Source organism: Mchenga conophoros, linkage group LG2 (assembly GCF_057382185.1).
Source record: "Mchenga conophoros isolate Kocher_MC1m ecotype Shallow Benthic linkage group LG2, M_conophoros_male_GT1.1, whole genome shotgun sequence".
NCBI classification, from domain to species: Eukaryota; Metazoa; Chordata; class Actinopteri; order Cichliformes; family Cichlidae; genus Mchenga; species Mchenga conophoros.
Window position 1 is genome coordinate 4,224,837 of NC_140527.1, and position 13,039 is coordinate 4,237,875.

At 40.6% G+C, this 13,039-nt stretch overlaps 1 protein-coding gene across 3 annotated transcripts in view; it reads left to right on the forward strand.

Moving 5' to 3' along the window:
- Window positions 1-13,039, forward strand: part of fgfrl1a (fibroblast growth factor receptor like 1a) — a 71,272-nt gene that overhangs the window by 15,698 nt on the left and 42,535 nt on the right. For 2 of the 3 annotated variants that reach the window (XM_085283751.1, XM_085283759.1), the window contains exons 3-4: window positions 10,506-10,778; window positions 12,326-12,385. In XM_085283751.1, the coding sequence (XP_085139877.1) occupies window positions 10,506-10,778; window positions 12,326-12,385 (333 nt within the window). The remainder of the gene's footprint in view (window positions 1-10,505; window positions 10,779-12,325; window positions 12,386-13,039) is intronic. The other variant, XM_085283767.1, reaches the window with a different exon arrangement.

Genomic DNA, 13,039 nt, shown 5'->3' on the forward strand with positions numbered 1-13,039 from the left:
AAACTTTTGAACAGTTGTTTTCTTTTTAAGTCAATGTTACATTTATTAAAACCAAATAAATGTTTGTTTTGAATCAGGATGAAAGTGAGCTGAGTGTGCCATCATATTCAGGCTCAGCACATCTCTGTGTTTTACTTTGCACCATGCACTGGCCAGCCAGGAATGGTGGTAATACTTTTTACTCTATTTGAGTAGTTAAAGTATTCAAGCAGACAGTATTTCTTACTCACTGGAATACTGGAGCAGGCTGTTATTGAGCTGACAACCTTCTGATTAGGAGATATTGAACTTTGAAGGCATAAAAATACACACACTAAACTAGAAGTTTGTGGCCTTTAACCTTCGTTGAGGCCTAGCATCTATTGTTTAGTGTTTAGATATGACATGCATAAACTGTGTAAACAAACCTTATCAGGCTACGTGGATGTTTTGGAGACCCTGTCGTCACAGGAGATAGACACGGTATCTTAATGTACTTCCTGTCTTCTTTTTATCTCCAGCAATTCAAAGACAGAAGTGACAGAGGGGCATAGTTTTGTGCATTCGTGAGCAACTACACGATCACCTTCCAACAAGTCAGGACTGCAAGATTTCTCCAGCACTGTCAATCTTTACCTTTTCTTTTTTCCTTTTTAACTCACAGGTTGCGAAGAAAATACAGGGTTACAGAGGCTAAAGTATATTCTCTCACAGTTTTACCCCAGGTAGTCATTAAAATGTCAGTTGCACGTCCAGTCTGCAGCTTAGTTGTAAATCCTCAAATGTTAGCAGGTAGCTGTTTATGTGGATTATTTGCTTTCTGTTCATCCTTCCATGGCTTCATCCCTTAACTCTGCGCGAGTGGTGCCTCTCCGCTGGCTTTCACACAGTGCTTTTCTTTTTTTTCTTCTAACTTACTGTACTTTTCTTCACTTCCCTGAGTCTGCAGTTATGTAGTTAGCCCACAGTATTCCTGCACACCCACTCTCACAAGTGCATACTGTGCATGATGTGGTTTTCATAAAGCCCTTTATAAGCTTTAAAAGAATGCTCAAGGTTTAAAGTGCTCTCAGGTTCTTGTTGGTTTGCAGAACTTTACAGTCATGTTTCCTCCAAAGGCCTCTTATACCATTTTTTCCATGTTCAAGTATCTTCTGTCTTTTCTCTATGAGTTCAAACTACTCCACTGTTTATATTTCAACAGACCAGAATTTCAATGGTTGCTTAAACATTTCTTATGAATGTAACTTTTTGTATATATTAATGTTGTCAGAAACACAGACCTGGTTGCTTTACATGTGAGAAATCACGTATTGAAGACCGGGAGGAGACGCAGGGCGTCACAAGCTAGTTTACTCACAGTACCAAGCCTGGATAAACGGGAGGGTTGGAAGGTCATACTTTGTCAAATTTGTGCCAAATCAAACATGCCGATCCATCCGCTGTGGCGATCCCTTGAAAAATAAAGGAGCAGTTGAAAATATCTTGCAGGGCATACCTAATATACTTACTGCATTTACCTTTAGGTCAGTAAGGTCCATGTAAAAACGCTAAACTGTGGAATTTTAATATGTTTTTCAAGATTTTGGCCTGAAGTTAGGCAATAATGTGTTACTCATACAATGCTGTATAGTTACAAATGAAGACATATGTTCATTTCTGAATTACATATGCGTAAGGTTCAGAAACTAGGAGCCTTAGATTACACGCAGCTGCACCAGTGAGCCGTCTGAAGAGTGACAACCTTTTTAATAACCTGATCAGCATTCATTTTCTCACAGCTGCATAATGTAAAACAAAGTGAAAATGTATTACTATTAAACTCTAAACCTAAGTAAAGTAAAATAATAGCTTTCATACCTCTCTCCTGGGTGGGGTGTGTCATTATAAATGAGTCATATCTTTTTCTCCAGCAAATGTTTTCCTCTTAACGGAGCATGAACCCGAAAAGAAGCGGTCGGTGGTAGATTTCACACCTTGCACAAGTGGTTTCAGATCATTTATCTGAAATTTGAACATTGATCATATTGATCGTTGTTTCTGGAAGGAAGTCCATAATTATGTGGTAACCGTGAAGAGTTTTCATGTTCAGCGGGATTGTTGGGTATAGTTTTGAGGGTTTATTTCTTCACAAAGGTTAGGGCAAATCTTTAACCTCAAGTTTTCCCTTGTTTTTGTAATTGAGCAACTTGTTTGGTAAGTTTCTTCTAAATGATAGCCTTGATTCTTACTTTTGATTTTGGAGGAGCTTTCCTCCAGGGAAAGGCAGACAGGTGCAGTCGAGAGAAGAGAGGAAAGCCGGAACAAAATAACTAGCTATTAGAAAGGCTATAGTGAAAGAGCACAAAGAGAAGGACAGATCAGAGACTGTAAAAAGAGAAAGAAAGTGCGAACATGTAGGAGAAAATAAATCATGTCTCTCTGAAAGGTCTGACGGTATAATTTAACTGTAAAATCTATTATAAAAGCAAAATGAAAAGGCAATAATCCAAAGTACCTTTTGATTGTGCGTGTGTGTGTGTGCGCTCGGGAACTGATGGTGTGAGTCGCGGAGGGGATCAAGTTGCTGAACAAACCACTCAGCAGATTCCTCAAAGTTTTTCTGTCCGCTGTGTGTTTTTCTTTTGTGTGTGTGTGCGTGAGAGAGCGAGAGAGAGACAAGTGTATGCTTTTGGTTTACGTAAAGTGTGTGACTGTATGTGTGTCGTGCAGCCCGCAGTGTTGTGCCAGCCTCAGGCACACAGTTAACTGTCAGGATGGGGTAACAAGCAGCAGCTGACCTGCTGATGGAGTGGAAGTGAATGGGTCAGAACAAGAAGAAAGCGTCTGTGTGAGAAAGCTCCTGAAATACACAAATGATTGTACACTTTGTGCTCTGCAGTTTCTGCCTCAATTAACATAAGATCAACTTATTTTATGTTTGTGCGTTTGTGTCAGTGAAAAAGAAGGAAGAGGATAAGTGAGATTTCAGTTTTTTGTGAGTTAATTCTGTCCAATAAGCTGCCTGAAAGGCTAAATGTGGCCTTACGCAAAAAGAAGTCCTGTTGGTTTATAATCAGTTTAGAAACTATGGATGTGATAATGGAATATGGCTTATAAACAATAACAGCAAGGTTTCTCCAAAGGCATAAATAGCACACTTGTGAGTATTGGTGTAATTTAAGCCTGAGAACAGACAAATTGTCACTGAAGCGTACTGCAGGAAAGTACACATAGAGTTTGGTTTTTAAAATCTTAAGTTTTACTACAGTACAGGGCAGAACTAAAGACGTAAATGTTACTTTTCAAACATACCTGGTAATAACAATGAGCTCCTGAGGATTCGTTTGTGTTGCAGCGTTCCAAACTTTTGAGACACACAATATTTTACAGATGCACACACATGCTCACACACCTCTACCTTGATCGGTACATCAGCGCTGTGTCCCGCTGTCAAGAGCTCTCCATGAAAAGCATTCCTCGGCTCTCCCCTCTCGCCCCAGTCTCGCTTGCCTGCCAACAACAACGTTGTGTTGGACTCTGCAAACCCATCTGACTCAAAGACCATTGGAACGTTAGGGGCAATAAAAGACCAGAACTCTCAATCAAAAACATAAAGGTTCAGCCCCAGCGACCGCATTCTGCCAAAATATACAACACAACAAAAAATGACCAAATTAGCGCTTTAAAAAAAGTCATGTTTGAATGCTGCTCCTCTACTTCTGATGATATTTTGCAGCTCTTATTTTGCCATGCTAGTTACGCTATAGATAGTATTTTTACCATGCTAAGAAAATTTGTAATTTTTAAATTCTTATGTGAAATGCATTCGTGAGTTTGATTTGAATAAACAGCACAGCACTGGCAATCATCACCGAATTTCTGCAAATGCAAAATAGAGAACCAGACAAAACACATTAGAACTGCGAGTTAATTTGTCACTGTGTCATATCACAAAATGTTAGCGTGAGAAAACACAGACGTGTATTCGTGGTATTTGGCACCCAGAGCCAGAAAAACAGTCTGTTTGTACTTGAGTGTAACAACTAATGCAATTTGCATTAATTTTGCTAATAAGTGTCCAATTTTAGAGCGAATATAGAATAATGGACATGGGGCCAAACCAGGTGAGTTTACTCGACCTTCTGTGGGGCACGGCCGGTTACATCAGGGCTAACTAGCCAGAGAAGAACTACAAGACAAACATACAAGACTATTATATCGACTGAGGCCATTTTTTGGGATCCTTGCAATGCTCAGATCTTGCTCTAGTATATAAATTTAAATGTAGTCACAAGGCAGTGTGATGATGTCATAATGTCATGCATAATACATGTTTTGTCGAGCAAACTTGCACGTCATTGTCATAAAATTAAAGTCATATGATGCATTTCTAAGTTTGTACTTTTAAAATGTGTAATTTTAGCCCATAGGTAGATGGTGGCTCGGCAATATGATGGTGTCATAATATGTATTATACATGAGAACCTCCACCTCTCTATATGCCCAGCTTGGACAGTGGAGATTTGGAGTATTAGAGTAAGATACTGTAGAATTAATAACTCACAGCGTGTCTTTTATCATGTCTTCCTTCTCTCACCCCAACCGGTCACGGCAGATGGCCCCGCCCCTCCCTGAGCCTGATTCTGCTAGAGGTTTCTTCCTGTTGAAAGGGAGTTTTTCCTTCCCACTGTCGCCAAACTGCTTGCTCATAGGGGGTCATATGATTGTTGGGTTTTTCTCTGTATTTATTATTGTAGGGTCTACCTGACAATATAAAGGTCCTAGAGGCAACCGTTGTTGTGATTTGGCGCTGTCTAAATAAAACTGAACTGCACTGGATTCAAATGAGTCAGTATAGTGCCACAGTACATATGCTATTGGATAATTGGGTGTAGTTGGTGAAAGAGAGTTTATTCGTGACATAGCTTCTGCTAAAAAAAATAAATGCTTGTAGCATATTAAGGTACTACTCTAAGTATTTGTTTACAGTAACTACAGTACAGTAACTAATATTCCCCATATTGTCTGAATATAAGGTCATCGTTTGGTGAGGGTAGTTTAGGATTTACTAAAGAACTGATGATTATACTGCTATAGTCCGTCTAAACAGCCAAACCTGCCCAGGAATTCTGTTGATAGTGTAAACTTACATAAAATAAATCCAGAATAAATTTACTGATTTTATCTTGAGAAGTAAGAGCTTAAAGTGATGAAGCTAATGTGCATGAAAGTATGTGTTTGCTCCAAATACAGACTAATTCATCATCCAGGTTGGAACTTGAGCTTCGCATTTGCCGTTGTTTTGGGAGTAACTGCTGAAAGAACAGAATGTACAGTATGAACTAATTTTTTCTTTATTTGGCCTTCAGACTTTCTCCATCAGTCCATGCAGAGATCGTGCAGCTCTGAGCAGGAAGCTTCTGTCCCTGCAGGAATAGCATGCGTCTGACGTGGGCTATATTTTCCTGTAGTTAAGCTGCAGAATACCCAACGTGCATATTCAGTCTGTCTACATACTCCGTACTGTATAACCATAGGGCAGACAGAGAGGGGGTGAGCATTTGTTTATGCATATGTGGGCACAAACAAACTATCTTCAAGGAGCTTTAAATTATTGTGGGAAGTCAGTTGTGGGCAAGAGAAGCCCATTTTAAAGCCCTGCAATTTTCTCAAAGATGCCAACTACCCAAAAAGATAAGACAGTAATGCTCAGGCACTCTGAAATTCATAATTACTGTAATTGACTATATACAATGTTAAGAAAAAGTTTGTAAATGGGATCTGTGAGTATGACCTGGTCTTCACAGTGATTGGATGTAAACTGTGGTCCAGTCTTTATCTAAATGACAAATGAGCCTGTGACCCCAAGTTCAGGTTAAGTGGTGGTCCTACAGACAGCCTACAGATAACTTTGCAGACTATAATCTATATGTTTACTGTCACCAGGGGGTAGTGTCACAAACAACCAGTCTGTGTGCTGCGCTTGCTTATGTCCATCAGCCAGCGGCAAAGAAGAGCAAAGTTATAACAAATAAAGCGCTAAAGTAAAACTAGGTGTTAAAAAAAATGCAGCCTCCATCTGTGCTTCTTACGCAGTATTTTATGTTTTTAGTGCTTTTCCAATTTGTGTTGAACTCCGCTGTTATTCGGGTCCCTATTCTGGGCCACTTTTCAACATACACACAGCCTCGTCCACATCGAGCATCTTTCTAGTCACCGCTCTGCCTGGCCTGTCTACAGTGTTGCTGACTGATGAAAAGTAAAGTCTGTCTGTTTCCAATTTACATCAATATTTAGGCTTACTATCCAACTGCTTTACTCAACTACACTGGGCTTCAGCTGGCAGACAACCACAGTGACCTAATGCTATAAAATACCTTGATAAAGCTGATTTTTTTCAGCTTTTCTGACCCATAGGCAACAATGCATTCCCAAATTATGATGCTTCCTGTTCAGTATTTTTTCATTAGGATGGTGTCAGTGTGCAGGAATCTTATACACTTTGTGTTTACATCAGTCCGTGTAAACATCAGGTGTGTAGTGAAGTTTCTTTAATTGGAAAATAGCTGCTTTTCTATCTCATTAAAAGTGTGCGTTCATTTAAGATGAATTCTTTGTGCACATCGCAGATGACTCATTACTAAATTCTGCATTCATAGACAGTTTGTCCAACTGTGAAGTGATAAATATCTACCACCCATTAAAGTTACTTTATGCAAAGCAAATGTTTCTTGTCGGAGTCTTCCAGGACCTCTTTTTTATGAGCCGTGGTTCAATTTAGCAGATGTTTCTTGTCAATGTGAAATAAAATTGTGTTTTTTGTAAATCAACACATCTCTAACCCACACCTCCAGTATTATTCGAGTGACTGGACTTGGACTGGATGGTTAGTCACTCCTGACCCCAGTTAGCATTCGTTGGTGTCGTAATTCAAGACAAATATGCATTATATTTATTTAAATTCACATGCTTTTCTTCCTGTTGAAGGTTATGTTTTATTTTTCTTTTATATTATATTTTTGTAAACCTACTTTCAGCTGCATATTTACCATTTACTTAATAGGAGCCTCATGTGCAGAAGTACATAGACAACCTGAACTGCGTCTCGTGAAAAAGAAGGAAAGATTTATTTTTTTTACTTGCTTTAGTTTCACCCCCAAGAGACAGATTTAAAAAGACTTTTCTGTGGTCAAAGACCTGGGAGCAGGGGAGGAGGAGGAGGAAAAGAGGCTGCTGTTCGTGTGTTCCCATCACTGGGGAGAGAGAGAGTGGGAAGGAAGAAAATTTAGAGGTAGAGGAGGAAGATGTAGAAGAGGTTAACTGTCAAAAGTTGAGAGGTTTGGATAGAGGTCCTGTTCCTGTGATACCCTGGGGACGAAATTGAGGAAGTGTGCGTATGTGTATGCGTGTGCGCACGCAAATGTGAAAAAGCCAGGAGAGGGAGAAAAAGAAAAGAGTCTGCAGTGAACGAAGAGGACGGCGTGAATGAGTGTGCTGAAAGAGGAAAAGAGTGAGCAAAGTGGAGTGGCAGAAAGGAAAAGAGTGATGTCAGGGGAAATGAAAATGAAGGGAGGGGGTTACGGACAAGAAAAAAGATTGGTAGTGGAGTAGTTTAGAGGTAAGGGGAATAAGATTACAATCTTAGAGGAAGAAAAAAGATAGAAATAAATAAATAAATACAAAGGAGAATTAGGATTGTGTGGCAGTAATACCACCAATCAAAAGAGGTAAATGTGTGCAAGAAAAAGAAAGATGGGAAAATATTTCAGACACACTAAGTAAAGAAAAAATGGATTTTATGTGTGTTCAGAGAGATATATATCAGAAGAAAATAACAAAAGCAGACCAAGAGATCCAGCGATATGTAACCACATTACCAGGAAAGAAAAGAATAGATGTATAGGGTAGGAAAAGGAGAAAGAGTGAACTCTCGGGCCCCTAATGAGAAAGCCATACAGATGAACGAACACATTCCCCTATCCAGGAATGATGAGTTTGGAGGAGAGCAGGCTCCTCTGAATACCTGTATGACTAATGTCTTTTTCACACATTTCACTTCCATCCATCCATCACTGTGTCCACATCCTGTTTCCATGTTTAAATAACAGCCCTCCTTGTTAGCACAAGCTAGGAACTACTGTAACGGTTCCCCCATTTTTATAACTCTCTTCTCACCTCTTTAGGATTTTTTTCTTCATCTTGTTCATCTCCTACTTCTGCAGCTGCACAGTGAAGGAATGAATCTAGTTCCAGCTTAGCCTTTTTAAGGGTTTTTTTTTGTTTTTGTTTATATATTTAAACAAATCTGGTGTTGCATTCCATAACCCATAATCTGCTCTCACTCTCTACACACAAAGCCCCACCCCCAGAGTCAGCAACTAAACCAGGCCTAGCTCACTTATGCATCTTCCTCAATGCTCCAAACTACATTTAGCAACATTTTTAGCCCCACGAGGTGTTGCTTTTGTACCACAGGCACACCTCTGTCTGCAGGTTGCAGCAGCATATTCATTCACATATTCAAACACAGGGAGAACATGCAAACTCCACACAGAAAGACCCCGGCCTGATGGTGGAATTGAACTCAGGACCTTCTTGCTGTGCAGCAACAGTGCTAACCACCGTGCTGCCCCTACACTGCTGAAATGACTGAATTCAGACTGAACTGAACAGTGACAATGTCATCTTAGTTCAGTAACTGTTTAATTGTACCCAGAGCTTTAAAAAAAGATAAATATAAATAAGAACAGCTTCACTGGGAATTTGGCTTTTATGGAATCACGTCTAGGTGTGGGCAATGAGAAAAGAGACAAGTAAACAGACGCCTGGAGATGGACATGTTTATTAGCCTTAGCACTTTCTGGAAAGACTTTAGCAACATGCAGGAAGAGCGTATATTTTGAAACAGGGTAAGGAAACTATGTTTTTGTGGTGTATTTCAATCAGTGTGTTTTAATAAAAGTGCTTGTGACATCTCATGGTTTTCACTTGGCACACTTAGTAGAAAATAAAGAGATATAGATTGTGTAATGCCACTCAGCCTAAAAATACAGTCATATGATTTATGCATGTCATGCGTGCCAATGCTCCACGGCTGGACAATGATGTATTTTCTTAATGTTCAAAAACCCAATTTAATTTTGGGATTGCCCCGCACTTAATAATCTGTTGTGGCTCTCGTCGCTCCTGTTTCTCACGCCAGCCACACAGAAGTGAAAAACTGGAATGCCAGCTGTGATAAAACTAGTCAATCTTTCACTGTTCTTAGTGGATCGCTATTATAATGATTACCCCTAAAACCTTTTATGATTGCACTTAAAACAGTCTGCACTTCTTTGCCTTTTCTTCTTCACTCTCAACCCCCCACACCAGGCTACTCCTTTTCTCCCTTGCACAAAAAATCAACTACGACCTCTAACACAATCACAAGCCAACCAAAAAACAGCATAAGAAGAAGTTCCCGACAGCCAACCAATCATTTTTTGACAAGCACACATTTAAGCAGTATCAAAGGGGGCAATGAATTAAACGCACCTGAAATGTTTGAACTGTATCTGGCCACATCGATTTGATAAACGTCTGTCAGGCGCGCTGTTTTCATGGACCGCCGTTTGTCCTTTCTTTCACATGTTTAACCTACAGGACGTGACCTGAAGTTAGTTGTTTAAGGGTGGATTTTCTTGCAATTGCCTTTTGTTGTTTGCTGGGAAATTGTTTGCTACATGGTGGCCTGTGTGTTTTTATTGCTATATTTAGAGAGTATTGTTTTAACCTAAAGGGAGTAATGCAAGGTCAAACAGAGATGCTCAGAAACGAGTTAACTCCCACGCCACTCCTGCTTCCACCTCTCTGTGTTTCTGTTTGTCTTTCTTTGTATGCCTGTCCTATTCACTCGTATTTCATTCCCTTTCTCTTCGCAGACTTACTCCCTTAAATTCCATACTCCCTTATTCCCTTATTCATTTCCTCCTCGCTTCTCCTCTTACCTTCCCTCTTTCCTTCCTCTGTTTCTCCCCCCCTCTCTTTGTTCTGTCCCCTCCATTTCTCTCCATCATTTCCTCCCACCTTTCCAATTCAATCAGGCTACTTTAATCCCTTTTGTTTTCCTAGTGTGCTATTTCACAGTAGAGCGGCTACCGAGCGGTCAAGGTCATGCCTGGCTTCGTGTCAGTGTGGCATATCAAATGATATTAAACTTACTAATTGGCTTTGTGTTTGCTTCCAATGGATGCTTTTAAGACTGTAAATTTACCAAGGAGTAAACTTACTTCTTGAACTTCCTGGAATAATTAGATTGTATTTTGTATTTAAGTTATAATCTAACTTATGAGCTTGTCAAACAACAAATTTGTTCAAAACTGTAGTATTTTGTCTTTTTCTTGGAGGGGTCAGAATGATCCATTTTCTCGTAGATCAAGTTGCACACTCTTCATTCATGCCCAGTATACTAATATACTAATTATTCAGGTCTTACATAACCAGGCTGAATTTACTGCTGATGCTACTACCGGTACTAAAGTTTTCATTTTTCTTCTACCCTAAAGGTCCCCCCAGGGTGTCAGAGCGGGTGAACCATCGGCAGAGCGCACGTCTGGGTCGCACGGTTAAGCTGCCCTGCCCTGTGGAGGGTGACCCCCCTCCCCTCATCATGTGGACCAAAGATGGCCGCAACATCCACAGGGGCTGGACACGGTTCAGGGTGTCACAGCACGCTCTGCGTATTAAGGAGGTGGAGATGGACGATGCAGGAACTTACATCTGTAAGGCCACCAATGGGTTTGGCAGCGTAAATGTCAACTACACACTTATTGTGATAGGTAAGTGTTTGGTGCATGAGACATCAATGTGAACCTTTGGATGAATTACGTAGTAGAACTGTTTGAGCACGAAATGAATCATTTTGTGCTTCAAGTAAATGGTAAATGTAAAATTGAGTTGCACCAGTGCAGGCGATGCAAACTGTTAGTCCGGAGGCATGGAAATTCCTCATCTGTGTGTGCGTCTCAATGTTAATGCCACTATAAAAGAGGCTTTGTTGTGCCATGTTTCTTTTTCCTATACAATGCCCAGAAGGCTGTATTGTTGTTAGTGTCTGGGTGGGTGAGCTGTTATGTGGAGGCAGTAGTCTGTGACTCCTCTGACAACCTTGTTGCACAAATACAAGTGTGTATTTTATTTTATGTACATGGACTCAAATAACCACTTCCCTCAACTCTTATCCATGTAAACAAAATACCTGTTGGAGGGACAGTGTGTCAGCGTACATTTACACATGCAAGCCTCTGTCTTTGCCTGCTCGTGTGTCTGGGTCTGTGTGCCGGTGAACCTCCACACCCGTCTGTGTGCGCGCGCGCTTCATTCCACGAGTTTGTGCACATGCCACCCGATTTTGTGTGTGTCTCTGTGTGTGCGTGCGCGCGTGTGTGTGTGTGTGTGTCAGGTTTCAGTCAGTAGAGTGGATGCCAGCAGAGTGATTAAGGCTGCATAGCGTTCCAGAGAATCTGACTAAAGCTGTACTCTCTATACTGCGTCGGCACTTCAAAGACTGGGTTGAGTGAAATGCTCCGATGCAAATTCATTCATTCGGTGTTTTAAAAGGACAAAAGTATCTTCAATTTGAAATTAAGTCATGCACCAAAGTTAACAGGAGCCAGGTTGAAATCTTAGACAACACAACACTCGCAGAAAACCTAATGATGCAGCGTTTTATCTATCAATGAATATGAAGATTTTCTTCCTATAGATACAGCATAGATTTTATTATCATTGAAATGACAGGTCTGAATTTCGGTTATAGTGTCAACAATACAGTTTCAGTCCCAGTTTTCCATAAATTTGCATATTGCCGGTCGAAAATATCCTTTTATTTTCCTGTAATTATTATCGGTATGCATTCAAAGCTGCATCGGTCTTGACCTGAACTTCAAAGGCAAGCTGGCATACAGAGGGCGGGGGCGGTGGTGGAAGGGTTGGGGGGCAACAGCTGCCGCTGAGGTCATCCAGGCAAGCAGCTGCTGCCCCCTTCTCCCCTCCCTCATTCACTGTCCCTTTCACTCACTTCACATATGCACACACACGTTCATGCTATGCACAGTTAATTGGGCAAATGTATGTATATTATGTGTTTGTCAGTCTCACTGGTAATGAGAACCAATCCTGTGAATTACAACATCAAAACTTGAGAATAGGATCCTTTCCACTTAAAGCAAAGTAAACTGTGCAAAAGTAGACAGTCATACAATATATTGACTTTCAAGCTCATTAGAGCAGCAAGGATTGGCTTGAGAGTTTTGCATGCATGTACATGTACATGTAATTAATTAAAAATCCAAGCAGGGTAATGTAACTTGTATGTTTCCAATAGAAAATGATCGTGGCTTGCAGACTCTGGAAACTGTTTTCGTAGCTGGATCAATCTACATTGGTAAGGATGCTCAGAGCATGGAGCAGTAGTTGTTGTAATACCTTACTCTGTGGACCTTTACCTGTTTCTCTGTTTGATGTACTTTGCTGCTCTGCTAAGGGTTCTCTCACTGTTTCGCTTCCTTGCTTCCACCACACGTCCCCTTCGCTTTCATCTCCCCTCCTTACCTGTGTGGTCCTGTGTTAATTATCTTATGACCGGTCTGTTTCACAGTAATGAGCCCACACCTGCATCTTATTGTATTTCCCTCTCAATTTCTAACCAAGAGTATCATTTAACACCTTTTTCTTATTAGCACCCAATATCAGCGCTCATTCCTCCTTCCCCCAGTCAGCTGGCTCATTTTCCTCCAACCACGTTTAATTTGTACCAATATTTTCACAGTTTCCTATTTTCCCCAGATGTTTTAGCATTCGATTGCCGTAAAACACCCACTGTACTCCGCCTCAGTGGTTGGAAGGCATGGAGAGGCATTTTGTGAAGGCAGGCTTTTGTTGATGTGGGGAAATTGGAAGATTCTTTGAAGGGTTAGTTCTTTTATTGTGTGTAGGTTGGAAAATGTTTGTAAGTAAAATGTGTGCGTGTGTTTGTGTGAGTGTGTGGTTGTTTATTTGAGGACTTTTGCATGCGCGTATGTTCATGCGTCGTTGTGAG